This window comes from Astatotilapia calliptera, chromosome 16 (genome assembly GCF_964374335.1).
Source record: "Astatotilapia calliptera chromosome 16, fAstCal68.1, whole genome shotgun sequence".
Classification (NCBI taxonomy): domain Eukaryota; kingdom Metazoa; phylum Chordata; class Actinopteri; order Cichliformes; family Cichlidae; genus Astatotilapia; species Astatotilapia calliptera.
The window spans coordinates 20,075,543-20,103,414 of NC_137437.1; the positions used below are offsets into that span (position 1 = coordinate 20,075,543).

Genomic DNA, 27,872 nt, shown 5'->3' on the forward strand with positions numbered 1-27,872 from the left:
TGGAAGCATAGAGCCGTCTGATGAGTTTTAGATATCCTGGTGTCTAATTATTGATTGTCTCTCCCCGTTTAGGCTGTACAGTAAAGCTGTGGGTCAATACGCCTCCTCGGCACAGTTACCTGACAGATTCACTGGCAGCAACAGCAGCAGCTGAATGAGAAATTAAAAATAATGAGAAGCTGCAGGGTAACCAGAGTTCCTGCTGCAGGGTTTGTTGAAAAAGAAAGAAGGGGGAAAAGAAAAGGAAATCAACAAAATGCAATAAAAAACGAAGTTTAAGCACTTTATTTACAAAATGTTGAACACAATAAAATATAACATTTCAATATCATTAGGGTTTCATAAATTTATGGATATCCAACTGAATGGAATAACAATGGAAGACAAATAAAAAATAGCAATGGACTACACAAAATGACATGCTGGTGTGTATAATATTTGATACTTCGATAGTCTACGTTTTGCTTAAGATTTGACACAAGAATAACCATGGACATATAGTGATGTTTATACACTATAAAATGTCCCATTTGTCCCAGATTTACAATTAGAAATGCTCTTTTTTATATACCAACAACACATTGCGAGTCATAGCATTTTCCAAACCCTGTTTTGCCCACACTTCCAAGTGCACTGATCTGTCCAATCTTACAACAAACTCCACACGTATAAATACTCGCATATAAACGATAAATAATGTGCAATACAAAAGTAATTAAATAATAAATAGGCTATATGCTAGTACAAAAGATTATGCAAATCAAAAGAAAAATACAAAACAATAAATAAATTGGGGTGTGCGCGGGGGGAAATGAGAGCCTAACAAACAGACGAAAAACTTCCCTAAAAATCCTTCTCGCTAAGGATGCGCTTCTATTTTTGTGATCTACAAGACTTACCTTCAAGTAATGGCATGAAATACTCAGTCAAAAAGAAAAAAAACAATTGCGCATTGCACTTGAGAAAAAACAAGAACAAAAAAAGAACTACTGACAACCGGGCTATCTGCTTCTCCGCATCCCCAAATATTCAAGAGAAATGGACAAAGCTGTATTATTTAGAAAATAATTACACAATAGCATTAATAGTAATATCAATAATACTGTAATAATACACACGACTCGCTTGGAGTGTAGTTATTAGACTAGTGAGGTAATAAAAAAAGAGCGCAACATAATCTTGGCACACACACACGCAAACATACACGCGCACGCACACGCACACACGCGAAACCACATATTACAAATGCGTCAGTTTAGGCGCTTCCTGAATCCTTCCCTGAGACGCTTGGTGAGAGGTGAGGTCTGTGTATGTGGGATGGGGATCACAGGGTCCATGGTGGTGGTTTCCTGGGATCTGTGCGGCACAGCTGTAGTCCACACTGGTGGATGAGGGGTGGGGAAGATGGCCGAGGTTGAACATGGGGCCCGAGGCTGGCATGGAATCAACAAAATTCCCACCCACGTAAACGGGGCTGCTTTGCAAATTGGCGTTGGCAAAGCTGCCGTTGCTCTGCATGCCGTGGTGTTCGTACTCGGAGCCCGGGTATCTCTTCTGTTGTGGGATGCAGCCACCCAAGGGTGCCGTGTACGCGGCCAAGCCGTACATATTTTGCTGGGGTTTGGCAAAGGACGGGGGTGAGGGTGCGTCATAGCTGAGGCTGTTCACATTTTGGAGCTGGCCAGAGTATCCAATGTGATTTGGGCCACTCAGCGGCGGGCTTCTATCCGGGGAATGTCCCAGGGGGGAGTGCGCCAGCCCTTTAGACTTCTGGTCCTTTTTGTATTTCATCCTCCTGTTTTGAAACCAGATCTTTATTTGGCGCTCGGTGAGATTCAACAGATTTGCCATTTCCACCCTCCGAGGACGACAAAGATAGCGGTTAAAGTGAAACTCCTTCTCCAGCTCCACAAGTTGCGCGCTGGTGTAAGCAGTTCTGACCCGTTTGGACGCTGGTCCCGGTGGGCTTTTCTCATCACTCACTTCACCACCTGTGAAGGAATCACAGAATCATCTTAGGGTCTTTTGAACAATGTGAGGAATAATTTATAAATTCCATGCACATCAAGACTCCCCCCCACCCTGATCCCTCCCTACCCAAACACACCTCTACACGCTCACACAACATACACAGACACTACACATACACGTCACCATCATGATCACTACCTGCGGTGGCACAGTTGTTTGAGTTCTTCTGCTTTGAGTTCTGTCGGGTCTCCTTCATCCAGGGGAATATCTGCTTGGTGAGGGCTGGTGTGGCACTGCTGGAAGCACTGCTGGATGGGGATTTCTTCTTCTGAGATGCAGAGCTGTTGGAGCTAGGGGAAGATGCAGACAGTGGAGGAGCCTGCTGCTCTGAAATACTAGTCGCTTGGTTGTTGTTGTTATTTTGACTGCTGCTTTGTCGCATGCAGTCTCCGTTCAGGTCACTGTCTTTTAGGGCTGGTGGCCGGACTGCAGCTGTCTGAATGGGACAAACTGAGCCCTGGTAGTCGCTGTCTATGTTTGAAGTAGGATAGGACTGGTGTGCGGGCCCATAGTTGTAAGAGTCTGGTTTGGGGTAGGTGTAGCCTCCAAAAAGTCCAGAGTTGTCGTAGTATGTTGCTTTCTGCATTTTGTGGATTCAAAGCCAGTAAGCCAGTGAAGCTTTATCCAGTTGCATGAGTGTTGTTTATTTACGTGATTGGTGTTTCCCACCGCTGCTCCACTCTGTGACCTATAAAAAGAAACATCTCTCACTGTAACGCCACAGAATGTGTGAGATGCAGCGTTTGAAATCCACATTAAACCAAAAGGCACAGCTTGCTTGGCCCAGACTGAAGCTACTGTATAGAGCATTTGGTGCTTTCTAATTAAACAACTAGAGCAATTAAATTAGAAAAGCACCAAATGTCTTCAAACTGTCTATGACAATGCTTCATCTCCAGCTCGTTCGACTCGTTTCTTGGCACAAAACAGTTAAAGTTTAACTTGGACTAAAAGGACCCTCTGGGAGGCTCTGGGAGTCCCTTGCAAATAAGCTGAATCAGCATTTGACACACACGTACACACAATACCCTTTTCAGTAATCACAAGGCCTGACAAAGCCCCTAATGCATTCATTGTTCACGCGCGCACAGGCATTAGGATCGCATGTTGAAGAGCGCAAGAAGCACAACACTGAACTCCCGCACTGTTCATATAAAAATGTAGCCGTGTGAGAGGGTTAGAAAGAGAGAGCGAGAGACAGAGAGAGAGACAGAGAGAGAGAGAAAGGGAGGGATAGAGTGAGAGTGAGAGAGAGAGAAAGATGGGTTGGGTTGGGCTGGGTTAAATATGACATTTCACCAGCCTTTACGCACATCTCAAACATTATAATTTGGCTGCTTGGTCGGTTTTCTTCTTAAAGATTTATGTCTAATTATCTTGAATTATCTTTTTTAAACTTTTGGAGGATATTTTTGAAAACCAAAAAATTATTATTAATATTCTCATTATTTTACCAATATGATAAAAAGCATGACAACATTTAAAGTAAGCCGAAACAAAAATATCAAAGGGGCCCTCCTGTACTGTATGTTGGTGGCTTTACGAGGTGCGGCCTGCGCCGTGCATAACAATTGCACCTGTCAGTTTGGACCGCGGCAAAATTTATGACCGCAAATGTTATGGTTGTAAACGGCCTGAGAGAGGGGAATGAAAAGCAAAACACTCCTCAAGACTCACAGCCCCTCAGAAGTGTAAAACTAAGCGTAGGAGGAAGGCAAGGGAAAGAATTTCATAGTCGGCGACTTCTCCCATGAAGAGGCTCGGTTTATAATTGATGCCTCCATTCTGGCTTAGTGCGAGTCTCCAGCTAAACACAGAGGTGGAAAGCACGGAGCTGTTTTGCTGCTTTGAATAAGGCACGGGGATACTGGCGAGGTCTTGAAAAACTCTACTTTTTTTTTTCTTTTTAATTTTCTTATTGTGTGTGCTCTCACTGTTTAATTCCGGCAACGCTGCTAAAAAAGGAAATGGGACTTACTGAAATTGGACTCTGGCCTGCGTAAATAATTACACGTACAGGTTAAGACCATCCTTCATGTCTGTTTTCTTGATTTAAGCCTCCTGTGAAACACTGTGAGCGTAAATATGTAGCCTAATAACAAATCACCCTTTCACCTTGTTAGCAGTTGGCTGTGTTGTCCTCTCCCTTCATTAAAAAAACGTTACTCACCGAAATCTGCGCAGATCTGTTTTATACCCCTCAAGCATTCACCACTGCTTCCATCTCGACCTAAAAGACAAAAATAATAACACAAATAAATGTATTGTTATTAGTCTGAGCCCTGCGTTATTTTCGATGCATGTTGTGTTAAAAATGAGTGATACATTTTTAGTTGTAGTATTTTTTTTTAAATTTAGATTTATGTGTAAACTCAAGCTAAACTAAACAGTTCTAGATAATTAATTGAAAAATATAGTAGCTTAATAGAACTGAGGCTTTAGTTCCATATTTTCCAGCGTTTTTATTGTATGTCTATTTTTATTTCACTTTTTTTTTTTTTTTATTTTTTCTTCTTCTTTTGCTTTCATTTTCTTGAGACTGAAAAGTCTGACATGTGCAGTTTTAGTACAAAAGAGTCAGGCCAAATATCTAGCACTCATAAGCGTTTTAGGTGACCTTAGGGTCATTCAGCAGTAAGTCATAGTTTAATGAACAACGAACAGTTTGCCTTAAAGAAGAGCCAAGTCTCGACTAAATTCACAGCAGCTTTTCAGCGCTAAGAGAAACAGGACAAGATGCTCGACCGACGGCAAGGAAACCAGAACTTCAAACCCAGAAATCTTCCAGATAATTATATTTGCAGTGAGTGTAAAAAAAAGAAACAAACAGCTCCTGTTTCATTGCATCTATCCGAGGAATTTAGCTTCATAGTATCACGATTCAACTGTAGGATTTTTTCATGAGGATTTTCTAAAAAGCCGGTCGATAGTCTGCACCTCGAGTGCTTTTGAGCACACTGAGCTACTAGTAGCAGACATGGTTCCCTTTTCACGCGGCTGTGTTTTTCGCCTACGCGTTGTTACGGTAAGTTTGGTCCACACAATGGGTCGGACTCAATCTGGAGTGTTATTATCTCACTTAGTCGTTTCTTCAGCTTAACCTTTGAAAATCTATTAATAAGAGGGAAGTTTGTATAACTGGAAATATATATATATTATTTTTTAAGCTAAGTTTATAATTTTACACAATGTATTCGCTGCTGTTTTGAAACAACGAAAACGAAAACAAAACACAAATTGCGTTTTGTTTGTTTTTTTGCAGAAAATTGTATAGTGCTTACAAATTCCCATTTTGTAGCAAAATGTCTGTATTTTTAGTTTAGCTTTTTTTTTTTTTTTTTTTTTTTTTTTTAATCCAGGAGACTGCGCGTAATTATGAGCAGCTCAGGCCTATAATACAAAAGCTGCAGTGCACAAACATTAAATCTTTATCCAAAGTAAAACAGTAAACTGAACGAAAATGGGTGGAAATTATCTCAAATTTGAGTTTATTGCCTTGTGTTCTTAGACCTGCTGCTCATCAGTCCAAAGAGAGAGAAAATATATTTGCATGGAACAAATTAGCCATTAAGGTATCCAAACATTAAAAAAAAACGCATTTGCATTGTCCTTGTTCACTATTCAGACCTCCTATCCCTTAAAGCATCCACTATAAATTCACCTATAATATAACGTTGCAGGTTAACAAAGCCATACTATTGAACCCACATAAATCAACGGCAAACGCCAGCGAGTGAGGATAAGACAACAAATTAATGTGATTTACGATCCAAGAGTCAAAAAGAAAAGTTCCTCTCCCACTTTTTCCTCCGAGCAGGTTTTCATAAACGTGAAATCAGCTGAAAAGCGCAGGGTAGCTTTGGCTCGATCTGTCGATAATATTTGAACGCAATTTCTCGAGGAAAAAAAACTATAATAATGGTAATAATATGAATCTGCTTTTGAAGAGATAGCTTTGGGCTCCATACCCGCGCGTTTGCCGGTGAGAGCGACGTTAACGAGCATCGCCTCCATGAATGGAATGAATCATATATATTTCCTTGGATTATATTAACCCGTGGTTAAAGGTTGCGTTCTGCCATGCAATTTCTTACCTGTGAATCAATTCATCATAAAGCAGTTCCCTCTCAGTCTCAGTTCCTTTCCACGTTGTCTCAAGAATAAATCCTTCACCCTTTGTCTGTAGACAATGCTGTCCTAAACCTGATCTTGCTGTTTTTCAGACATTTCCATATACCAGTGGAGACAGTATTCCCGAAAGAATGGAAGGACTCGCATTCAACTACCAATAAAAAGCGAACAAGGTATCCTTATTCCTGAAAAAAATCACTGGCAATCAATCACCCAGTGAAATATACAGGAATTCAAAAACGGAGAGGCCTGTAAAGATTTGCAGCTAACATTGGGATTTTGGGGTGTTTCGGAAGCTTTATGATGACAAATAAAGGCGCTGCCTTAAGGTACAAGCATATTTGTTCACGTGATTGTTCCCTTCTTCAAGTAAGCCTTACCTCACCAATCCATTTTGATAAAGGGTGGCGTTTATTTCCTCATCTGAACTGTGTGAATGTGAAAATGTTCCTCTGCCTATTTCTTTTTATGTCCCCATGAGCTGCGAGCTTTGCAGCTCGCCTGCACTTCAGCGTTTAAACCCAAGCAGATATGCTTTTGTTTGGGTGCTCAACGTGCAAATCTAGACATCTTTAACCTCCCCCCCACAAAGGCACTGAAGTGCAATGCATGTGTGCAAAAAATGATCTGTGCATTTTATGTCACAGAAGATTTGAAATTTCCAACATTTATGAAGATTTCTTTTTCTTTGCCTCACTCCCCCTAAAGATAGAAACTAGCGGGGATTTCGCAATAAAACGAATAAAGAGGGCCTCACTCACCACATTTTGCATAATATTGAAACGTTTTAAAACGCGGTTCTGTGTAATTTACAAACAACTGCGCAATGATGTGGGAGTGCATTTTAAAAAATGATTTATGAAATAAATGACGTGTGTGTATTTTCTTGCAACTGGGAAAGGATTGTATTCAAATAAACCACATTATCATCTCGTGTTTGTTGTGTCTGTCTTCCCACACAGCTGAAGCACAAAGAGGCACGGAGCCAGTGTCTTCTTGCATTGTTTTCGGTACTAACCCCACACTATGCCAAATAATGGCACGCTTTAATGCCAGAGAAAATATACCGAAAGGCCAGACTCTAAGATTTCGAACCACAGAGACGGTTCTCGGACCTGGTTGGTTCAGCGGTGGGTAATCTTTGCTAGAGAAGAAGAAGAAGAAGGGATGCCGGACTGGTAGCGTCTCAGCATATGTTCAGAGGGTAATAAAAGTGAAAGATTTACAGTTTTCGCCCGGCCCCCAACAGCCTCGCACCCTTTCAGGGATAACTGAGAATGATTTACAAGGAGGCAGAACTGTCAGCCTGGCCGAACTTCTAGGACTTCTAAGAAATCAAAATTAGATCATCCCCCACTAACAATAAAAACAATAGAAAATGATTGTGCTCTAAAGCGAAAGGGAGAGATAAATAACTAGGAATTTGTCTTATGGTTAAAAATACAACACCAAAAATCGCGATTTCTGCTTCGCAAACAAGACAAGTTAATTTTAATGCTTTCTTTAAACATATTCAATTTACTTCAGATTAAAAGAAACAAAAACAACTTCACATTAAATTAGCAAAAATCCGAATTAGACTCTGAATAAGGAGTCTATGGGCCCAAAAGAGGGAGCAGACTAAGCTGCATGTGTCCGAAAGAGCAGTTATTCAAAGCGAGCATCCATAAATCCTACTTGTCACTGCCATTTACTTTTTTCACATTAGTCCCATCAGTCCATTTCAAGACATTTGCAAACCGCAAAACTGAAAAATTATGCTACTGCTAATATATTTAATTTATTTATTTATTTTAAAAAAAGAAGAAGGCATGCGTACAGCGACTAGCCACAGCCTATACAATTGCGCTCAGAGCGCACACATCAAAGGGAGCAATTTATCAAATATCACGACATTTGATATCGTCATTTACCAGCTGGGGCAACATGAAAAATGTTGAAATATTTACCTACCCAAGCATCCATCGGTTCAGATGTGTTGCTAAAGTGCGGGACTACAGTTGCGCCGGGAATCGGATATTATTTTCTTGGGGGATCTCTTCAGTTTTCAAGTCTGATAGAGTCCTTGCGATTAATGACGACGCCGTGTTTCTAGGGGGACGTGCTGCATTAATTATTTAGACAATCACGTGGTCGAGAATAGAGAGCGGAGTGGTATAGTCTCTGGATTATATCTCTGAATGCAGACAGCGCACTTTAATATATCTTAGGGGGGTTGTCTGGCTCGGAGAGGCTTCTTGCGAAAACAGCTGGAAATCAAATATGGCCGGATGGAGAGCAACGACGTTGTATTCCTGCACTGGGTGCAGTGTCATTGAAAATGGCACTGCCTTTGGCTCCCATTTATTGCTGTTCAGACATGTAGGTCAGTGTGGCTACACACTGCACGTTGTAGTAGGCTGCTCTGACCTGATAACTGCCAAGGAAACTATGATATTGGCATTAGTTCAATTCATGCATTATATATCAGACGCTCAAAACACCCAGGTTTTATATTAAGTAGCTAAAAATAATAATAATAAAAAAGCAACCTTTGGTTAAGTTAGAGCTTGTAATGTATTTTAGGTAGGTTCTCCCCCCTCACCCCCCTTCTAGTCGCTTCTCCCCAGTCCCCCCCCCCCCCCCCCCCCCCCACCCAGCCCCCCTCGCTCTCTCTCCCTCTCTCTCTCTCATCTTCTCCTCAGCATCTATATGGAGATCATTTTTGGCAGGATGGTGGATTGGTAGCATCACTTTGTCTCTGCTTCTCTTCACATCCGTGTGACAAACTTACATTTTATGTATACACAAACGTTTATGCGCGGTGCACGCACGTGCTCAGTGGGCATCAGCCCGTGGTCACTGGGGATGAAAAGTGTTTGGATGCAGGTTGTCTTTACAAATACATACATATGGTCACTTTGTTTGTATCCGAGCTGATCCTGTAACGTGAAGGGGTCGAAGGTCGGTATTGCTGCGTCTCATCCTCAATAAAGTCTCAGCTTGTGGATCATGGGGGGTTGGGGGTTAATATTAACCATAAGCAGAATATAGGTATGCTTTAATAGCCTAAAGTTCTATACTGTGCTATTGGGTGTTTGTTCCTTCGTTCTAATACAGCTCTAACAAATGTGGCGTGAATTAGTCTTGGAGAAGGACCAACTCCTCTTAACAAGTTTTCCCTGTCAATTTGAGTCTTATGAGGGCACTAGAGATAATTTGTGCTTCCACTGCACCGTAAAGAACCGTCTAAATAACTTTTACGCATTGAATGTGGTTTTTATGGCACAAAAATAATAATAAATAAATTAAATAATCCCCACTAAGAGTTTTTTTTTTCCTAAGGGGAGGTTTTTGCGCAGTGCTTGCTCTCGCTTTGTTACGAACTCATGAGTAAAATGAAACGGCAAAGTAAAAAAAAAAAACCCTCTTCTATTTTATTTTATTTTCTAAATAATAAAAATACACTTGTGTGCTTAAATTTAGGACCTGCCAAGACAACAGGCTGCATTTGTGTATCCATTGGCCATTTGGTCCATTTGTAGATGTTTTGTAAAAGCGGCCTTTAGTTCCATATGGTTCCACACGCTTGTAACTCTTAGGTGAAAAAACACTTGGAGCAAAGCTGTCCTTTGCGTCTAGCGTAAACCAAATGGCACCAAATAACGCAAACAAAGAAAAGTTACTCTAAAATTTCAAGCTATCGGGGAAATAATAAATAACCCCGGGGTCGAAAAAATATATGTATTTCTTCTAAATCAAAATCTATCTTGAGTGCAGGAAATAAACATCCCAGAACACACACAGTCTCCCAAATACTTAAATGCATAATCAGTAGAAATCTTTATTTTTTTTTATTCAATATACTTCTCACATCTCAATGCACCGTACAAGGTAAAAAGCATGTACAAAAATAAAAACGAAAAGATTGCATATAGACATGAGGAGACAAACGCACAAATCAGAACCTTTTCGGGGGCTTCGCCTGGTATAAATACTGTTTAAACACGTGTAAAACGAGGAATTCAGTGGCTCTTACTTTGAATCAGCTTTAGCCTTTTTTCTTTTTCTTTTTTTTTTGAGGGTGGAACAGTCCTCCAAAGCAAAGCGAACAGCGCCTGGGAGAGAAATGCTGCCTGTCCGGCGGGTCAGGGGTGCTGGGGTCAGTCCTTGCGGCTGAAATGTGTCCCCTGGATGAACCTGCCACTGCTGCTTTGTCGACCTTCGGTTGAAATACCTTTTCAACTCTCTCGTCAAGAAGACTTCAGAAAGGAGACCTCCACATACTGGGAGAGCTTCTTGGCTTTTTGTCCGAGGACAAAGACGGTATAAAACGAGAAATATCTGTCTTGAAACATGACCTGAAAGAGCCCCATGGATAGCTTGGTTGTGAATGAAAAAAAAAAATAGAAGATTCCCATGTTAACTAAGACTAAAACTTTGCATAAGGCCATGCTAATAACGCACAAGAGTTCAAACATATTTCGGAATAATAAAGGTTTAACGAATACTTTTAATTTAATTGTGTGCTATACGAAAAAAATGTACACGTTTTTAAACAAATAAATAATGACGCAGAAATCGTCTGAAAAATAAAAAATAAAATACTGCTAAATCTCCAGGATTTGATTATTTCCGATTGGAAACATCTAGTATCAATTTGATGCCATGCAAGAACAAATGATCTTTCATAGGAGAGTTTTAAATGGCACAAGAGAGCCTCTGAAAATGTACACTGTTTACAAAGATGTCAGGAAAGATTTATAAGGGCACTCTGAATAGTATGCACACAGGAATGTCTTGTGTTTGGGAAATAACAATTTTAAAATTTCAAAGCTTTTTTTGTACAAAATAAGTTAAAACATACAAGTCACAAAAGATTCAGCGGGGATTTCTGAAAAAGGTTGAGGAGTGTTTGGCGTGCTCTATATGCAAATAATATTTCCTTCAAGTATACATTTATATATATATATATATATATATTGTGCGTTTAATGTGAATTTTTCAGTTGGCTAAAATAATTTCTGTGCTGAAAGCTGTAATAACTTTTGTGTATGTGCGTGTAATTTGAAATGATCTCACTGTTTTGTTTTTAAGCAAAGATATTTCATTGTTTAAATCAGCTGAATCCACGTGAGAAGAGCAGAGACACTTTGTTTAAATCCACTGAATCGGCCGAGGCTGCTTGATAAATGTCTCCTCAGAGGGGGCAACGTCGGAAAAAGAGGGAAGGAAAAGTTTATTTCGACGTTTTTTCTGTCTCTTTGAGGAAATTTGAACACAGAAGAGGCTCAGCTTGCAAACCTCTCGGTTTTAAAGACCGATTGATTTTCTCACTCAGACTCGAGGCAACAATGCTGGAGGGTCATGTTTGTTAAATTAAAAACAAAATGGCTAGAAACGACATCAGTCCATGCAAAAGTCAGATGTAACTTTTGTCTTTTTTTATATACAGTTAATCTCTAAGGACAGGACCACTTTCCTTTCTTATAATGCTGTGATATCAGTCAGGTTATCCTTCTGAATGCTCTGCAGATGGTTGGAGACTGGTGCAGATCTCCCCTTGGTGTTGGGTAGTTTGTGATCTTTCTTCCATTTCATCCGTCTGTTTTGAAACCAGATTTTAATCTGCCTTTCGGAGAGACAAAGAGTGTGGGCAATCTCAATCCGCCGCCGCCTGGTCAGATACCTGTTAAAATGAAACTCCTTTTCTAGCTCCAGAACCTGCTGCCGGGTGTAAGCTGTTCTGGACCGCTTGGGTTCAGATCCCGTGTAATCCGGGTTCACTGGGAGAAAGAACACAAAAGAAAAACAAAACGAAACAAACAAAAGTCACTAAATGTGGTCGATGCAGCATGCAGGTAGAACATGTGCAGGACAAGAAAATTAGTTTCTCTGTCAAAGTTCATACTTTAAGGAAATTTAAACGGAACTGTCATCAGGAAACAGTGGATTATTTTAGCTAAATTTAACCAGATTTGCTCTAGATTTCATCCCAATTTCCACCGGCTAGTCTGCGTGTTTGAGGAGCTTTTAGGAGCTCACCTAGCGGCCTATTTCCTGAGCTATAAAAATTTATGACTTGTGTAATTGGCGAGGCCTTTCAAAGACTCCTATAAATAGTATACTGACTGATTTCTGGATTATAGCCCTCAGTAGAGGAAGAAGAGGAAATCTTACCAGTAGTTACGTGAACTTTCTTCATCCAGGGGTAAACTACTGCTGGCTGCTTGGCTTGTATCCCATTTTGGCTCTTTGTGTTTTGCTGCTGTCCACAAGTCCGGGGTCCGGCCACTTGGACCGGAGTCCCCTGCTCAGTCTGTGCGCTAAAATGGCTCGGGTGGCTGGCTCTCTCGTGCCCATGACCCCGTGGTTGCACTGTGGAGTCCTGCACAGTGTTGCAGCTGAAGGGTTGCTCCGTGTAGTTTGACCGTGGGTAGATCCCTGGATGCTGAAAGTCTGTGTCCTGAGATGGACTGTAGTAGTCGGAGCCCTGCTCAGGTATATAGTTATTCTGTGAATATTCCTCGCAGGGAGGAAATTTGGGATCCACATACTTAGAGTTCACCATATACGAACTCATGGCCATTAATTTCTGAAGGTAGAAAATACTAATTTTTCTCGAGTTGTCTTTTTTCCTCCCTCCATAAAGCCCTCCTACTTGGTGTCAACTGAATAAAGTTAGCGAACCATGTGACCAGATCGGCCAATAGAGGTGATGCGGGTCCAAACACTGGTAAACATACAACTAAATGCATTTTTATCTGAGTTAAGATACACAGAAATTAGAACCTGATGGAAAAAACGCAAATATTATCTTGAAACATCGGCGTACGTGTTTGGAAGACAGAAAATGAGGATTTCAAAATAAATAAATAGAAAAATTGGGGGAAAATATGCACAATATTGAACTTACGAAACGTATTAAAAAGAAAACAGAATATTAAAAATGGGGATTGTCTTCTGTGCATGGTGATGTTTCATCAAAGCTGATTCCTGGTTTCTAAAGTCTAACTTAAAAGCATGGTGTTCAACAGAGAAACCAACAAAAGATACAAAAAGCCCCTTGGCATAAAGACAGCGAATAATGAGTGAGGACAATTGATGGACACTGTCTTTGTCAAGAAGGGGTCATCCAAAAGTTACACGAATCTCATCACTTCATCTGCTCCCATCCCTTTGAAAAAAAAATCTGTCTCAGGAGCCTATTGGACAGCAGCAGCAGTCTCTGGGAATCAATAATGTAGAGACAGAAACTGCCCACAAGAGAAAAAAGAGCTACAGCTGGAGTGTCTGTGGCTTGGTTTCATTTAGTAAATTCATTTGGTATTTCATGCAAAGCACAGCGAGCCAAACAGGAATAGAGACACCTTCCAATGTTTATTTCCACGTGCAACATTTCATATTAGATTTCCTTTAAGCCTACAGAGTTACAGCACGACCTCTTATGAGGAATGTGGTGTTGTCAGATTTACTCTCACTCATAAACCAACACTGTTAATGTAACAACTGGAAGCACATTAGGCTTCAAATGCCTGATAACGATGGCAGTAAAGTCAATAAATCGAAGTTTTTTCATCGACCATATACTCCCCTAGAATCGAATCTGTGAATCTGGTTTCATCACACAAATTCGGTTCTACAGGGTATATATAGACGACGGGAAGCGATGCTGCCTAATTTTACCCCCTAAACCACATCACGTTTTCTTTGTGCAGCACTCTAGACTAATAAAATTAACAGAGTGGCTCACAATCAGAATAAACCAAAACCATCAAAGAAGCTGAGGTTACATAAGAAAATAAGAGGCAAGAATTAAAAACCCAGGGATAAACACATACTTTTATAAGCTATAATCACTCCGGAGTGCCCTATTTTCTTTGTTTTAGCCACGGCATTTCCTTTTTAATTTATTCCCCTTTTCTACAGTATAAAGTAGGCTTTTTTCGTGGTCTTTTTTGTTGCTTATTTGAAGGAAATCTCGTCAATAGGACACACGAAACCCTCGAAGCCTTGTCAGTTGCTGGTTGACAAGGCTTCCAAAAAAGCAGAAGAAGAAAGACATAAAGAAAAGGAAAAGCAAAAATATTTGGCTACAGGCTACCTCTGCCCTGGGTGCTCCTGTCAATCGTAAGAAAATGACAAGCGTAAAGTAAATGAAAAAACAGCTACCAACTGAGGTCAGCCCAGCTTTCAACGCAGAAGATCTTCTTCTCTTCATCAGGCTACAGCCCAAGTTCACAGCAAGACAATACACTTCTTCAAACACCATAAATCCATAAATGACCTTAAACTTTTTAAAACTGTCAGCTCAGATTTAAAGTTAAGCCTCCGTCAAGCAATCGAGCAACGGTATAAACCCCTGAGCACTTGCCAGGTTATACAGGGGTTTCCTACCTCCGCTGTCCAAAAGATGCTACGGGCTGGAGGCCATCGAGGTCAACTCAAATCATTTACAAACTTATCAAAAAGTTCAATTATTTTTACTGCTGCTGACAGCTCAAAGGGTGCAAAAGTTTACCAAGTCGTCAGACCTTAACTAACTGCCATGGAGACCACCTCAAGCCCTACACCGAGCTTCCTCTACAAATTAAATTAGTTAAAGCTGGGCGTGATCAAGACAGATTGGCCAAAACTGAGAGAAACTGAGAGGGTCTAGCAAAAATAATACACTTTTTTTTTTCAAGGACGCTAAATCACCATGCGAGTGAGCTAATTTCATATCAGTGCGTCTATATGGAGAAAAATAACGCTGATGGCGAGAAAATATAGCAAACTCTAAAAATTTTGAGTCAGTATTTAAGCAACGAGACAGTAATTTGAATTTATGACATGTTTCCTTCTTGTCCAAAATGTGACACAATAATTGCATCTCAGCTCTGAAAGGGCTTAAAAAGCAACTGTGCCTCACACACAGAACACGTTTTCTTCTTTAATAAGAAAAATTAAACGGATAAAGAAACAAATTCGTGGCTAATTATTTGACAGGTGATGTAAACGGTTTAGTGTAATATAATAGGGAATATTATTGGCTTGCACCAACCTTGTAAAAGAGGCCTTTAATAAATAAGAATCAAACATAAAACAGTAAAATGTAAAATCAGTGTGACGCTTTGTGCTGGAGCTCCTTTAACGAATATGTAGGCCTGCGTGTAGTATGCATGTGCACATATATATGCTGTGATCTGAGCTGGAAAACTTCCGCTAAAATACGAACAAAAACTCAAAATATTCGTTATGGCCTCAATTAAATGATGAGTGCATTATTTATTTATTTACTCATTTATTATAAATCGTCCTTGCACTTCACGTTTCAGTATTTATTAGACAGGCTGACCTGCCTTTCACCTGACCCTGCCGGTCCTTGTGACGGGTCAAAGCCGAGTTCCCCAACAAAAGAATGATAAAGTCAGCGTTTCCTGGCAGCTCGTGTTAAACCAATGGCCAACTAGTCTCCAGCTCGACTATTTCTTCATTACATTCACAGATATTTGTTTTCGATTTTGTAAACCATCAGCTGTGGATTTGAAAGCTGCAGAAAACACCAGGCCTGCTTATTTTTCACACAACTTAATAAAGGGATTTTTTTTTGTCTGATAGTAATACAAAATAAACGCTAAATTCCATTTGAAGCTTGGATCAAACATGCAACCATTGCAAGACTAGATTTCTAACAAAGGGTGACAAATTAATAATTTAAAGGCCTGCAGTTAGAAACGCGCCAGGCCTGGGGTGAATTAAGAAAAAAGAAAATCCACACCATGTAAAGACTTAAAACTGATTTTCTTGCGAAATCAGTGCTGTTTTAAAAAAAACAAAACATTTCTGTGTGATTGAAACCCAAAGAGAAGATGACGTTATCTAGCAAACGAATTGTGGGTGAAGAAATGTGCAGCTTAACAGTTGGACACAGCAGGAAATTAATGCAATTTAAAATAAAATTCCTTTGATTAAAATCTCAAGTTAACTGCACAAGATCACCATACAGCTTTAAAAAGACCAAACAAAGAAGCAGAACCAAAAGAGGAATAAGAAGAATATGGTGTGGAGCAAATCAGACCAATAACACTTTTTTAAAAAGAGTGAAGGTTAGATCCATAAAAGCTTTTCAAAACAAATCAAACAAGTACTAAACTTGAACACAACTTCATCAGAAGAGCACACTGTCTAAAAGTTACCGAGCATGCACTGCAGCTTTACAGGCAGGAAACAGTTTAGCCTGAGCATTACGCATGTGACATCACACGCCCATACCACGAGCATAATGATAAAACGCAGCTTACCGCGGAAACCGCAACAGATGACACGCAGTCCAACAAACGCATCCATGCTGAAGGGGAAAAGTCAGTCCGGTAGAGTTCCATGTCAATTGAGGCTCTATTCCATCTGGACTGTCTTACTAATACACAATGAGAATTATATTTTGGCTTGTCAAGTCCCAGGCCATAAAACAAAGTTTAATGGCATCACGTGTTTCCTCACAGCCATTCACAACAGGGCGCAGGCCCATAAATAACCCCGAAAGTTGCACTTACTCAATAATAGCGATTGCACTGATGTGCACTGAGGAAAAGTCGTGGAAATGAGGAAGCAGGGAAGCGGAAGGGATTTTGTAACAGTCACAACAGAAAGTGGTACAAGAGCGAGCCGTGACAGAATAGCATGTTTTATTCCCACCGTGAAAACTGGGGAGAAAAATATGTGCGAGCTTTAAACTTCCATGAACAAACACCAAAGTATCCTGGTCATCTTAAATATTCATTTTAATCATTTTAATATTGAGGTGTGATGGAATCAAAACTACTGAAATCGAGAATTTCAATATTTAAATCTCCTGAAATCTGACGCCTTTTGACCTCTAAAGTGTTAACAAATGAACCACTACGCGTCACTGATTGGTGCCCGAATACATTTTTTTTCTGTCCAGTGAACCTGTCACAATAGGACTGATGTCATTCATTCTTCCGGGCCAATCCCAGAGTGCAATGCCTTTTGGTCCTCCTCCTCCCCCTGCTCTGACCTAACCGGAGAGAGCAGACCATGTTGAGGTTTGGGTGGCTGCCACAGTGCGGCAGGTATAATAAATGTGAGGGCAGCAGATCAGAGGCTTTGAATTTTCTTACATGTATGTCTTCATAAAAGCTTTTCCTTCCTTGCAGATTCAAATTCTTCCTACACATAACCCCTGCTTCTAGTTTTCATGTTTCCTCGAACTGTTTTGAACTTGTAAATAAAGTCGTTTTAATTGAATCATCCTGTTTATCACGAGGACACAGTTTACGATTATTGAATGACTGTTTGCTGGGGAAAGATGACAGACATGAATATTTGGAGGATTTCCAAACCAGCACAAAATGCACCATTGTATAATCTTAATGGCTGATCTCATTTGATAGCAGCCTTTAACGTATCTAGTGCCCATGCGCGCCACATGGGTGACTTTTCTGGCACCAAAACAACTTTTAGAAAGAAAACGAACTGGATCACGTGATTCCCGCCTCATCTACTTACAGCACCAAAGAGCATGCTAGTAAAAGGATTGCTAAATGGGACCAGAGAATCTGACTGTTGGGCAACAGCGCCTTCTGCTGGCATGATAAAGGCCTCTCCACAGTTCCACTGTAATAAATACAATAAATAAATAAATATATAAAACATACACAAACCAGTTATTTCACCCAATCCTGTGTTTCATCAAACTGTTGATGAAGTTTTGAATGAGGGGAGAGGAGATTTACTGTTGGTATGCAGACCACTGATTTCAAAATTTGCTCAATTACTCCTCTAAATGATTCCCTCCAAAGCAAGTAGCCTAATGCAAGCTAATTCAAAACTAGGTTTAGTCAAGCTCTTTAAACACATTGTATGAATTCAGAATAATTACCATAGCATATTTATATCTAAATATTTTCCTCTATTTGTAGAGTGAACATTTAAAAAAGACTATAATGGGAATATCTGTAGTAATAAACTGCAAAGTAGATGTTGAAATTGAAAATGCTGATGTTGTGGTGATGATTCATACTTAACATTGTTAATGAAAGCATCATTTATCTAGGTGGAAACAAAAAAACTATTAAAACTATTAAATAGAAGGCAAATGACAGCACATTTAGGTTCACATGGCTTGGCTTGAGCAAAAAAAATTAAAAAAAGAAATCTCACAAAATATTATTATATGATTATATAAGTCTGTTGCTAAAGGGTCTAGACAGTCTGGATGTCTGAGAGGAGCTGAGTAGGAGTGAAGGGAGGAAATCCATTTATGGAAACTAATAAAAATATTAGTGCAGGGCCTGCGGTCACACATATACTAAATAATTACGTGCATTACAAAAAACGCTTAAAACGTGTGATCTTTTTTTTTTTTTGCACTGTCAAAATGTAAAAGATCATGACTGAGTCCTATGTAATTCTCTCAGGCTTCTGCTTGTGCCTGTCTTTCAGGGTCCATTTTGCCGCATTGCAGTAAGGCTGTAAATACTTTCGCAGCTGCCTGTCAGGCAACAGTGAAATACTGTCTTTGTTCAGTTGGCCTCATCTCCAGGCAGCTGAAAACAAGTAGGAAAACTGAACTTTTGCTGCCAGGCTTTGTATACGTTCCATAAAGCAAATTAACTGAACTTTGTCTCGAGTATAATCCCTCATTTATTAGCATATAAAGCGAAACAGTGTGATGGAATATGGTGGCCTGAATACGCCAATACAGATTTTCTAGCAGGTTGAGAGATGAGGGATAATATAGCTACAATTATTCGTAGAGGCTGATGGAATTGGGATCTGTCTACAACCAATAACTTAACGCTGAAAGCAAAATAAGGAATGACCGGTTAAAGACAAAGCTCTCTTGCAGTGCACAGTGGAAAAAAAAAACTTCTCTGCATCAAAAACACAGCTCACACATCACCATCTGTGACCTCAGAAACAACTTCTATTTGTGCATCTAAGGCTTTAAAAAGGCATCAATAAACACGATGAAACGACTTGAAATCCATATGATATCTTCTTAAATATTTCTCTGTGGTTGTTGCATTATAAAAGGCAACTTGCCGGCTAAACGGACGTTTGTTAATCATTATAATATAATGGCCAGACTTCTGTTACTGAACATGTCTAAAAACAAAAACAATTAATCCCAACACACCCAGCAACATGTGACTTCACCAAATTACCTGAGTGCCATTACCTTGCAGCTCATTTACATGACCAATGAAACAGGAAGCTGTCAAACTTTACATGCTCTCACACATGCCCAACTAATAAACGCCATTATCGCACAAGAAATCTTACCTATGGTGGTGAGGTACTCCATGCTTGCTCTTTGAAGTTTGCTCAGGCAGTGCATTTTGCGTGAAAGAGCCAGCACAGCTCTGTGAATGAAGAAGGTGGGATGTGGATAAAGTTGAAACGCTTCTCTTGTCATCCAGTAAAAGAAAAAATAATTAATTAAACAAACGACGCAGCGCCGGGAAAATATGCGCTGATCAGACAATTATGAAACGAATGGCAGGCGATTTTTAAGAGAGCAGACCGTAGTGTATCGGTTTAACACCATAGACAACGTGATACAGAATGCAGTGGGGGGAAATCGCCAGGGAAATCAGGAAAAGGGCCATGAAGACGTTTGCCTCTCGCACATGACCAGTGGCATCCAATGACAGGCGATGGAGGCACATAAAAAGGTCTATTACCAAGTTGTAAATTGTCCCCTCACAAAAAGGAATTTGGACTGCAGCAATTCTCTCCATCTTGGCGCATAACAGCAGAAGCCCCACCAGGTCCCCCAAGCAAGAGCTTTTCCCCCTGTTGTTTTTTTTTCTGTCGTCGTTTGCATCACTCAAAAATCTAAAACTTCATGCAAAGTGTACAGAACAACTAAGAAACGAGTCTGATTAAGTATATGAGATTAATCTTTTTTATTATTATTAAATATTTGGCAAAATCAAACTGATCCGAGGTTTGGATATTACAGTGTTAAAATGCATAATCTGCCATAGATCACGTTGATGTTTAACGTTTTGCAGAAACTGGAGATTTTACGAAACAAAATCTTTTGAGAAACCAAATATTTCTTGTATAAAATACAGAACAACTTTGTGCCTTTATTTTATTTTATTTCTCATCTGTGAGTTCACGGCCTGTGCAGCAGACGCTAGGAAAACGCCACACAATAAAACCAGCAAGTATAATTTACACCTTTTTTCCCTCATTAAAAGTCTAATGCTTTGTCGCCGGCCTTTTCCCGTGGATGTTCAGTCATTGTCCTGGAGGACAGATTTTCAACGGATGCGGGACTTTTGTGTTTCCAAATGATATTGCATATCAACGGCTTTTTCCCACCCTCTTACAGGCCAGCTGTTGTTTATTATTAGAGACAGAGATACACTATGGTGTGAAAGTTTTTTCGTGTAATTGAAACTCGACACTTAAAGACCTAAATACTGCAACTGCATGCAGTCTCTGCACATGTGTCTACGACTGCACCAAAGAGGAATTTCATGTATTTCACTCTCTTTCATCTGGTGGCACGCCAGAGAAAGCATCGTGCGATTTATAGTTAGGCTAGCCCGAGCAATGGCTCTGGTTTCCTGTCTTATAGCTCCCTTTCCTTTCTCTCTCCCCGCGTGTGTCCCTGTGAAAGAGGGAGAAAGATGCAAGACCTCAGGATTTGTTAAATCACATTGCATTGCGACTATGACGTTACTGTAATGTAGACTATACTTGAAGGCCTTTCTTTTGGAGGGAAATAGACTGATGCATTTTTACTGTACTTTTAACCTATCTATCTATCTATCTATCTATCTATCTATCTATCTATCTATCTATCTATCTATCTATCTATCTATCTATGCAGGCACACACACACACACACACACACACACACACACACACACACACACACACACACACACATATATGGGGCATATCAATGTCATTTTTTCACTGTATGTCGGCGCCTCTTTGTTTGCGCCCAACATATATCTTGTTGCACGACTTTAAGCGTTTCGGCATGCCACATAATATACATTTATATAAATGAATCAATCACATATCAGTTATTCTGCAAACGACAATTAGGGCTTTGCAAAGTTTAAAAATCGTTTTCTTCTTCTTCTTTTTCTCCTTCTTTTGCCAAGTGGCTTTCACTGACAGGTTTAGTGCTGCATGCTTATTGATAGGCCGACACTGATTTTCTCAGAGACATAAATTCAGATCCTGGAATCATGTCAAAGTCTGCCTTCAAGAAACTAAATATTAAAAAGGGTGGTGAACTAAGTTAATGCTTACAGGCACATTTGTGTCATTATTTGCCAAGCACACTGACTCTATCTGTCTTTGTGACCCATTCTGAGCTACAAATTCCTCGTCACATTACTCCTGACCAGCCAGAGGCTGCCTACCCACACTTTTATCAAACCGCAGTGTTTCATTCGCTTTTGGAGAAGTGTCATTTAGTGTTCCTCCGCATTGTCATTCTATATTCATCCGCAGCTCTATTCTCATAGAAACACCGTGTAACGTCCAGGATCTGTTGAATAGGATCTAGAATATATAGTCATATTCTATGCTTGTTTCGTTGCAGTCGCTATGAAAACAAAAGCGGTTAAATTCATAAGCATATTTATAACAATACATCATTAAAAAAAACATATTAAAAATCTAAAATTATATTGGGACGAGTGGGGGACAGGAGACATTAAAATTCATTCCTGACAAGCGAACTTTAAAACTCATACATCACATTTGTTTTCTTTTCGTCTTCTTCTTTTCTTCGTTTTTTTAATGCGCACACAGTTCTCCCAACAATAAAATAAAATAAAATAAAAAGGTGTATTATGTGTCTTACGTCGTTTTTTCTAATAAAGTTATCACTTTACGTTTTACTCTTTTTTATGTTAAATTGCCCTGATTATCTTGGCCTACACGCATAACATTAATACGGGAAAAGTCTGCATGCAGTGCTCACTAAAAAACTGTCCCTGTTCACAGTATGTACACACACAGACACACGGATATATATATATATATATATATATATATATATATATATATATATATATATATATATATATATATATATATATATATATATATATATATATATATATATATAACAGAACACACACACACATATATATATATATATATATATATATATATATATATATATATATATATATATATATATTCTGTTGTTTTTGTCCTGCTGTAGTGACTGTACACAATAACGTCAGACGGACAGACGTACTAAAATGTTACTCCCATGCTCCTTCTAGGTCTATTATTCTCCTTTGAACCAGTAATTGAACCAGTACGGTCTCTAACTATTCGCATTATTTAAAGGGTAAGCAGCTTCCTTTGCAGAGACAGAATTCGATCCATTCCTCGTGTGTGTAAACAGTGTAGTCTCAAAAAAAGAAAAAACAACAACCAAGTTGAACGTGTGTTCAGCCGTTTCAATAGTGATTACTAAAGTGATGCTCACAGCAGTATGTGCTGCAACATCTCTTTATGGCTCCATAACTGCGCTAAAACGCACAAACAGCAGAAGAAGGATAAGCTGCATTTTATTTCACGAAATGAGTGTAAGGTGTAAAAATAAAGCAAAACAACTTGGATTTATATATAAAAAGAAAGCTAAATCTGAGTGTACTTGGTGTGTTTTATTGCCAGTGAATTGACGCCATTTTTAAACTGTAATTACTTATTTTAATGTGAGCTTTGTGAAACAGAAAGCACTACAGTTTACATTTTAAGTAGTAGTAATATTATTAATAGTATCACAACAAATAGACAAAACAAATTTCCCACGTGTGGGACTAATAAAGGTTATCTTATCTTATCTTATCTTACAACAAGCAGGACACTGTGGGACAGTCTAAAAACGACAGGCTACTTCGCTGGTTATTTAACAATAACAATAGCAGGCTAATAATAATAAAACGACGAGGCTCAGAGACATGCCCTTTAAAGGAAAAAACCATCTGTGAAAGATCAGTGTCTCTGTTGTTATTTTCTCTGCATTTACACGGTGGGCTGGGTCTGCTTCTGCCTTCAGAAAGCCTTCCCTCTAACGATTAAATTTGGCTTCTCCTTTGTGCAAATGTGTGACATATTGCTGAAATATGGGGCCTGGGAGCTGTCAGGAGATTTCAAAATCAGTATAAGGGTGCTGCAATAACCGATTAGAAAAATGGGGCTTTCAGGTTTTGGAACTATTAAAAGTAGAGCGCTCTTCTTCACACACGTTCATCAGGGCATAAGACGTTTATGATATAAATCAGTAAAAACATGGACAATGGTATGGACCTTGCCTTGTCTACGTGTTCCAGCTGTGAATAGGCTGCTTTAGCTGAGACTTAAAGGACAACATCGCCCTCTAGCGCTCCCGGTATTCTTTCCAGGGGCCCTGAAGCTCCAGTAAAGGTAAACAGATTGCTTTTAGATCTGCAACTTTCTGGATTCCTGTTTTAATCAACAAGTTCCACTGAAGGTGGTTTAAGAACAAAGAAAAACAAAGCGTGTTAGCTCCTGCCCGTAAAGTACAATTAAGACACGTGCTCTTCTTGACCATTTCAGTACACAGTCCCATCAGAAGATAAGACTGCACCACACAGCAGTCAAAGTTAAGTTTTTTTTCCCATCGGTGGGAAGTGCAATTGATGAATACACGTGACCATTAAGGTGGGGGGTGATTTCCTCTAAAACAATTCATCGACCAGACACCCCATGGAAAAGTGTCTACACTCTGTTTGTCAGCAACAGACGCAAACACCCAGGAAAAAGGGTTTTTCAAAGGAGAGCGTAATTACTGGCCAGGCCCATAAAGTAATTTAGGCCAGACGTCTAGCCATTTCTATAGCTTTATTGGACCGCGGTTCTTCCTGCTTTAAAGTAATTGTTCGTACAAGTTGGACCATAAATTGGAAATTCGCCGCAACACCTCTCCCAATAGCAAACATTTTATGACTTGGAGCACTACTTTTCAAAAAAACACTAAAATCTTCCGTTTTTTAAAGTTATTTTTAAAGATGTTTTAAATAATATTTAGTGGGGGGTTAATATAATTTTAATATGTGGGCTGCTAATAAGAACATCCAGCCATTACATATTTAATATTATGTTAAATAGTGCTGTTCTCTATTAGGTTACATGGCCTCGATAAACCGCATTTGGATAAGTAAGGCCTTAGGGGATATGCTTTGGTCTAATACAAATAAATTAAAGAGCAAGGTGCTTACGTCAACATGTCAAAAATACGAATAAAGGATAAAATCTTTATGCATTTATTTTTGATTTAGACTAAAGGGAGATTTTTCCTTTCCTAAACATGGCACCTTGTCATGAACTGTATGAAAGCTTAAAAAATAATTTAGGAGGTTTTAAAAACAAAGATTTTAAGCAAAATGTCGTTAAAACTGGGTAAATTCTGGCTTTACTAAAACTGCGTCCCGTGTGTGTAGTGACATAGACAGCAGTCGAAGTAGTTGCTCTGAATTCTTTTTATATTTATATTTATATATATATATATACACACACAACTCCAAATAACAGCAATACACATACATGTTTCCTGCTGCGTAAACATCCCACTTTGTTGCGTAAAACTTTCAGTTGGCTTGAAACATTGTTCGACAAATCCTCTGTGGGTCTCATCAAGGCAAATTTTTTGCACGTGTGATGCATATTTGGCCAAATAACCCCAGAACGCTGACACTTAATAAATGTTAAAAATAATAATAATAATAATAAGATTAAAAAAAATAAAATGGCTAAGGAGGCTCCTATCAAAAATCATTATAATTGTTCACATGGCTTCCTTGGTACAAACGTCAGAATGTGTGAAACGGCACCAGCACCGGACTTATAGCTGCTCCTTGCCGTTCCTCTCTCTGTTCATCTTCTTCATTTTCATCCTCCTGTTCTGGAACCAGATCTTCACTTGTCTCTCCGTTAAACTGAGTATGCGAGCGACTTCATAGCGCCGGTCTCTTGTCAAATACATGTTGTAGAGGAACTCCTTCTCTAGCTCTAAAGTCTGATATTTTGTGTAGGGACATCGCTTCTTTCTCGTCGAGCGTGCGTGAATCCAATTTGCTGCAGGGTTACCTAAAGACACATAAAGTAAATACACATGTGATTAGTTGTTTGGTTTTTCCCCTTTTTATTGTAACCTTTAATAAACCATAGCCATTGTTTTTACTTAATGGGGCTCAGAGACTTGCGGTCGGTTTCATTGAAGCAAAAGAAAATGAGAACTGTTGCCTGTTATGTCCAAAGAGGACTATTTCGATTACATGATTTCCTGTTTGTACCGATTGCCCCCGTGCACCAACAGAGGGGAATAGATCTGTACTTAGGTATAAAGTCTCTTTAGATGCAGTCTTATCGAAATATTAAGTTGTGTATCTATTTCGGGTGTCCCGTGACATGAAAAACATTAGGATCCCTGCAATAACCCTTGTAGGGCGGGTTCTCCCCTTTCGGAGCAACAGTATAGTACGAGACACTTTTATAGGTTAGTAAAACCTCCAGTTTTACACACCCGGCTCATACAGTTCTTAAAGTTGTAAATCAGCACCGGCTATTTCGTTTACTTACTTGGGTCAAGTTTTTGTTTTTCCTCTTTGGGTTCGCTGTGGCTCGAAAGCTCACTTCCACTGTGTTCTTTGGTTGTTTTTTCTGGACACTCCGATACTCCACACGTGAATTCGCCAGCAAGCGGCCGAGCCTCCGCTTCCAACGTGTCACAATCTGAAGATTTAGCTGGCAAGACCTCTGGCTTTGTCCCGTACGACCGACTGCTGGAGGGGAATCCGGCGAACGAAACGTGGTTCGAAATGGGGTCCATCCACGGTCGGACGCTAACGTATCTCCCGTCCGACGCAGGCAGATGGGACTGGTGGTGGTGGTGGTGGTGCACATATGGATGATAAATCCCCTGAGGATGAACTGAGGACCAGGACGGCGAGAAAACAGCGGATTTCGGTGCAAAATTACACGAGGAAAAGTCTGCGTTGTCCCCAGCACCTGACGGCCTCGGGGTCATCGCGTGTGGAGCCTGAATAAAGCGAGCACCGTACACATCCTCCGGCTCCTGCCCCATTATAGCGTCCACATAGCAGTTACTGAGAGTGCCACTGGAAGACATTTTTGATGGCTTCCTACTCATATAATAAGGGTTGCACTGTTACGGGAAGCTTCCCTTTATGAACAATCATAGTATTTTTGCTGGCCCGCATCTACAGGGATTGGTTACATGGATCACGTGGTCATATTTACCAATACAGCGAGTAAATCAATCCTGCCCTTGCTCACCCCCCCCCCCCCTTTTTTTTTCGTCAGGTTTAATTTAGCTTTTCATTTCTCAAATAATAAAAAGCCCATTCTGATGTGACTAGTGGGAGAAAACTAACGCTCAAATAAAACGCCCCTTTTTTTTAATGAAGATGTGAGGATGTTTCAACAAAACCTACAGTCTGTTGTTCTGTTATTTAAAGGAGTAAGAAACATTTCCACCAAAAAGCACACACGGCGTCCAAAAACACGGATTCCTTCTGTCTTAATCCTTCAAGGGGGAAAAAGCTCTTCTAATATCGTCCTGTCCCGATACCCTCAATCCCAGTAAAATGGTTTATGGACTTACAGAGTCCTCGTAAAATAGATGTAATAACATGTTGTAAAATAAAAAAGACGCCATTTCAGCTCACAGTGCGGTGTATCCATTGTTAATATTTTGGCAAGGAAACGTATTTTCTGAGTTGGTTTAATTTTTTAAGTTGAGGCGGAAACAGCAGCAGTCGTGAAATTATTATATTCATTGAAAGGAGAGTAATAATGTATCAATAAATGTTTTACGAGGTGCGTGTGATTATACATGCCGTCAATAAAAAAAAGTCTTGGAGGAGTCCATGTGTGTATTGCTCTCTGAAAGGTGTAATTTAGCACTAATAGCCTGCACATCTTGCCATGTTTCTTCTTCTACTTTTTTACCTACTTTTTTCACTATGTCATTTTCTCGCACTGTGTAAGGCAGAATGTCTCGACCTTCAGTGAACACTTGGAGATAAGAACTAGGTCAAATCTGAGGAGGGGATCAGAAATTGTGTTACGTTATCAGACGTTTGAAAAAGATTTGTGGCAAGCTAAGAAGGCCACACGAAGTTATTTTGTAGATGAAAATGAAGGCTGATTTCGCCACGAAGAAAGGGAGAGCCGAAAGTAATTTACTCCGTCCTCTAATCCTTATAGGCAGTGAGTTTAATTATAAACAGGCCTGCACCCAAAAGCTAAGCCAACTTTATTCCATTACACAATCAGCCATCTTCGCATGATTTTGCTGAGCTTTTTCTTTTGCATCCAAATAGACTTTAAAGGAATTCTATCTTGTTATTCATACTAATTTTACTTAGATTTTATTTTTAAGTCGTTTTTAGCCAGAATTTGCCTTCCTCGAGTAGCCTACGCGTAAATGAGCGTGAGAATATATTTTCTGAATTTAAGAAGATTACTGTTTCGGCTCGTCTTCAGATGAAGTTGCGGCATAATTACAAACGTTTGGCGAAACTGGAAACACAAATGAGGGACGCGTTCACACTGTTTTGCCTGCTGTTTTGTGCAACAAGCTTGGAGGAAATTGTTCTTTTTCTTGCCTTTTCCTGCTCGGAATGGGACTGTTTTTTGAAGGAAAACAATGCTTGCGTCAGTGCAAATTAATTTCGGATACTCAC

At 39.7% G+C, this 27,872-nt stretch overlaps 3 protein-coding genes and 1 long non-coding RNA gene across 7 annotated transcripts; 1 reads left to right on the plus strand and 3 right to left on the minus strand.

Annotated features, from left to right (window-relative positions):
• Nucleotides 1-270: 270 nt before the first annotated feature.
• hoxd3a (homeobox D3a) lies at nucleotides 271-19,571 on the minus strand. 4 transcript variants are annotated; one of them, XM_026145058.2, is made up of 4 exons: nucleotides 19,432-19,571; nucleotides 4,202-4,261; nucleotides 2,170-2,719; nucleotides 271-1,991 (listed from the first exon to the last, which is right to left on the minus strand). In XM_026145058.2, exons 3-4 carry the CDS (start codon nucleotides 2,615-2,617, stop codon nucleotides 1,240-1,242), a joined length of 1,200 nt encoding a protein of 399 aa, XP_026000843.1. In that variant the 5' UTR covers nucleotides 2,618-2,719; nucleotides 4,202-4,261; nucleotides 19,432-19,571; the 3' UTR covers nucleotides 271-1,239. The 4 variants fall into 4 exon arrangements, with proteins under 4 accessions (XP_026000843.1, XP_080146777.1, XP_080146776.1 ...); XM_080290651.1 differs by lacking the exon at nucleotides 19,432-19,571 and adding an exon at nucleotides 16,425-16,557; XM_080290650.1 differs by lacking the exon at nucleotides 19,432-19,571 and adding an exon at nucleotides 8,116-8,487.
• LOC145420989 (uncharacterized) lies at nucleotides 4,731-7,094 on the plus strand. The gene is made up of 2 exons (XR_013902239.1): nucleotides 4,731-5,056; nucleotides 6,255-7,094. It is a non-coding gene; the product is annotated as an uncharacterized LOC145420989 (long non-coding RNA).
• hoxd4a (homeobox D4a) lies at nucleotides 10,624-12,875 on the minus strand. Its single transcript, XM_026145059.2, has 2 exons — nucleotides 12,322-12,875; nucleotides 10,624-11,927 (listed from the first exon to the last, which is right to left on the minus strand). The coding sequence occupies exons 1-2, from the start codon at nucleotides 12,728-12,730 to the stop codon at nucleotides 11,629-11,631; spliced, it is 708 nt and encodes a 235-aa protein (XP_026000844.1). The 5' UTR covers nucleotides 12,731-12,875; the 3' UTR covers nucleotides 10,624-11,628.
• A 5,055-nt stretch (nucleotides 19,572-24,626) lies between the features above and the next one.
• Nucleotides 24,627-27,043, minus strand: hoxd9a (homeobox D9a). Its single transcript, XM_026144900.2, has 2 exons — nucleotides 25,744-27,043; nucleotides 24,627-25,251 (listed from the first exon to the last, which is right to left on the minus strand). Exons 1-2 carry the CDS (start codon nucleotides 26,312-26,314, stop codon nucleotides 25,007-25,009), a joined length of 816 nt encoding a protein of 271 aa, XP_026000685.2. The 5' UTR covers nucleotides 26,315-27,043; the 3' UTR covers nucleotides 24,627-25,006.
• Nucleotides 27,044-27,872: the final 829 nt, after the last annotated feature.

What these genes read in the sequence shown, in the direction of transcription:
- hoxd3a (XM_026145058.2), bottom strand. Translation starts at nt 2,617, where the DNA reads ATGCAGAAAGCAACATACTACGACAACTCTGGACTTTTTGGAGGCTAC. An exon ending in AAACAACTGTGCCACCGCAG is followed by an intron (nt 1,992 to 2,169) that starts GTAGTGATCATG and finishes ATTCCTTCACAG; the next exon opens with GTGGTGAAGTGAGTGATGAG.
- hoxd4a (XM_026145059.2), bottom strand. Translation starts at nt 12,730, where the DNA reads ATGGCCATGAGTTCGTATATGGTGAACTCTAAGTATGTGGATCCCAAA. An exon ending in GAAAGTTCACGTAACTACTG is followed by an intron (nt 11,928 to 12,321) that starts GTAAGATTTCCT and finishes TCTTTCTCCCAG; the next exon opens with TGAACCCGGATTACACGGGA.
- hoxd9a (XM_026144900.2), bottom strand. Translation starts at nt 26,314, where the DNA reads ATGAGTAGGAAGCCATCAAAAATGTCTTCCAGTGGCACTCTCAGTAAC. An exon ending in AAAACAAAAACTTGACCCAA is followed by an intron (nt 25,252 to 25,743) that starts GTAAGTAAACGA and finishes ATGTGTCTTTAG; the next exon opens with GTAACCCTGCAGCAAATTGG.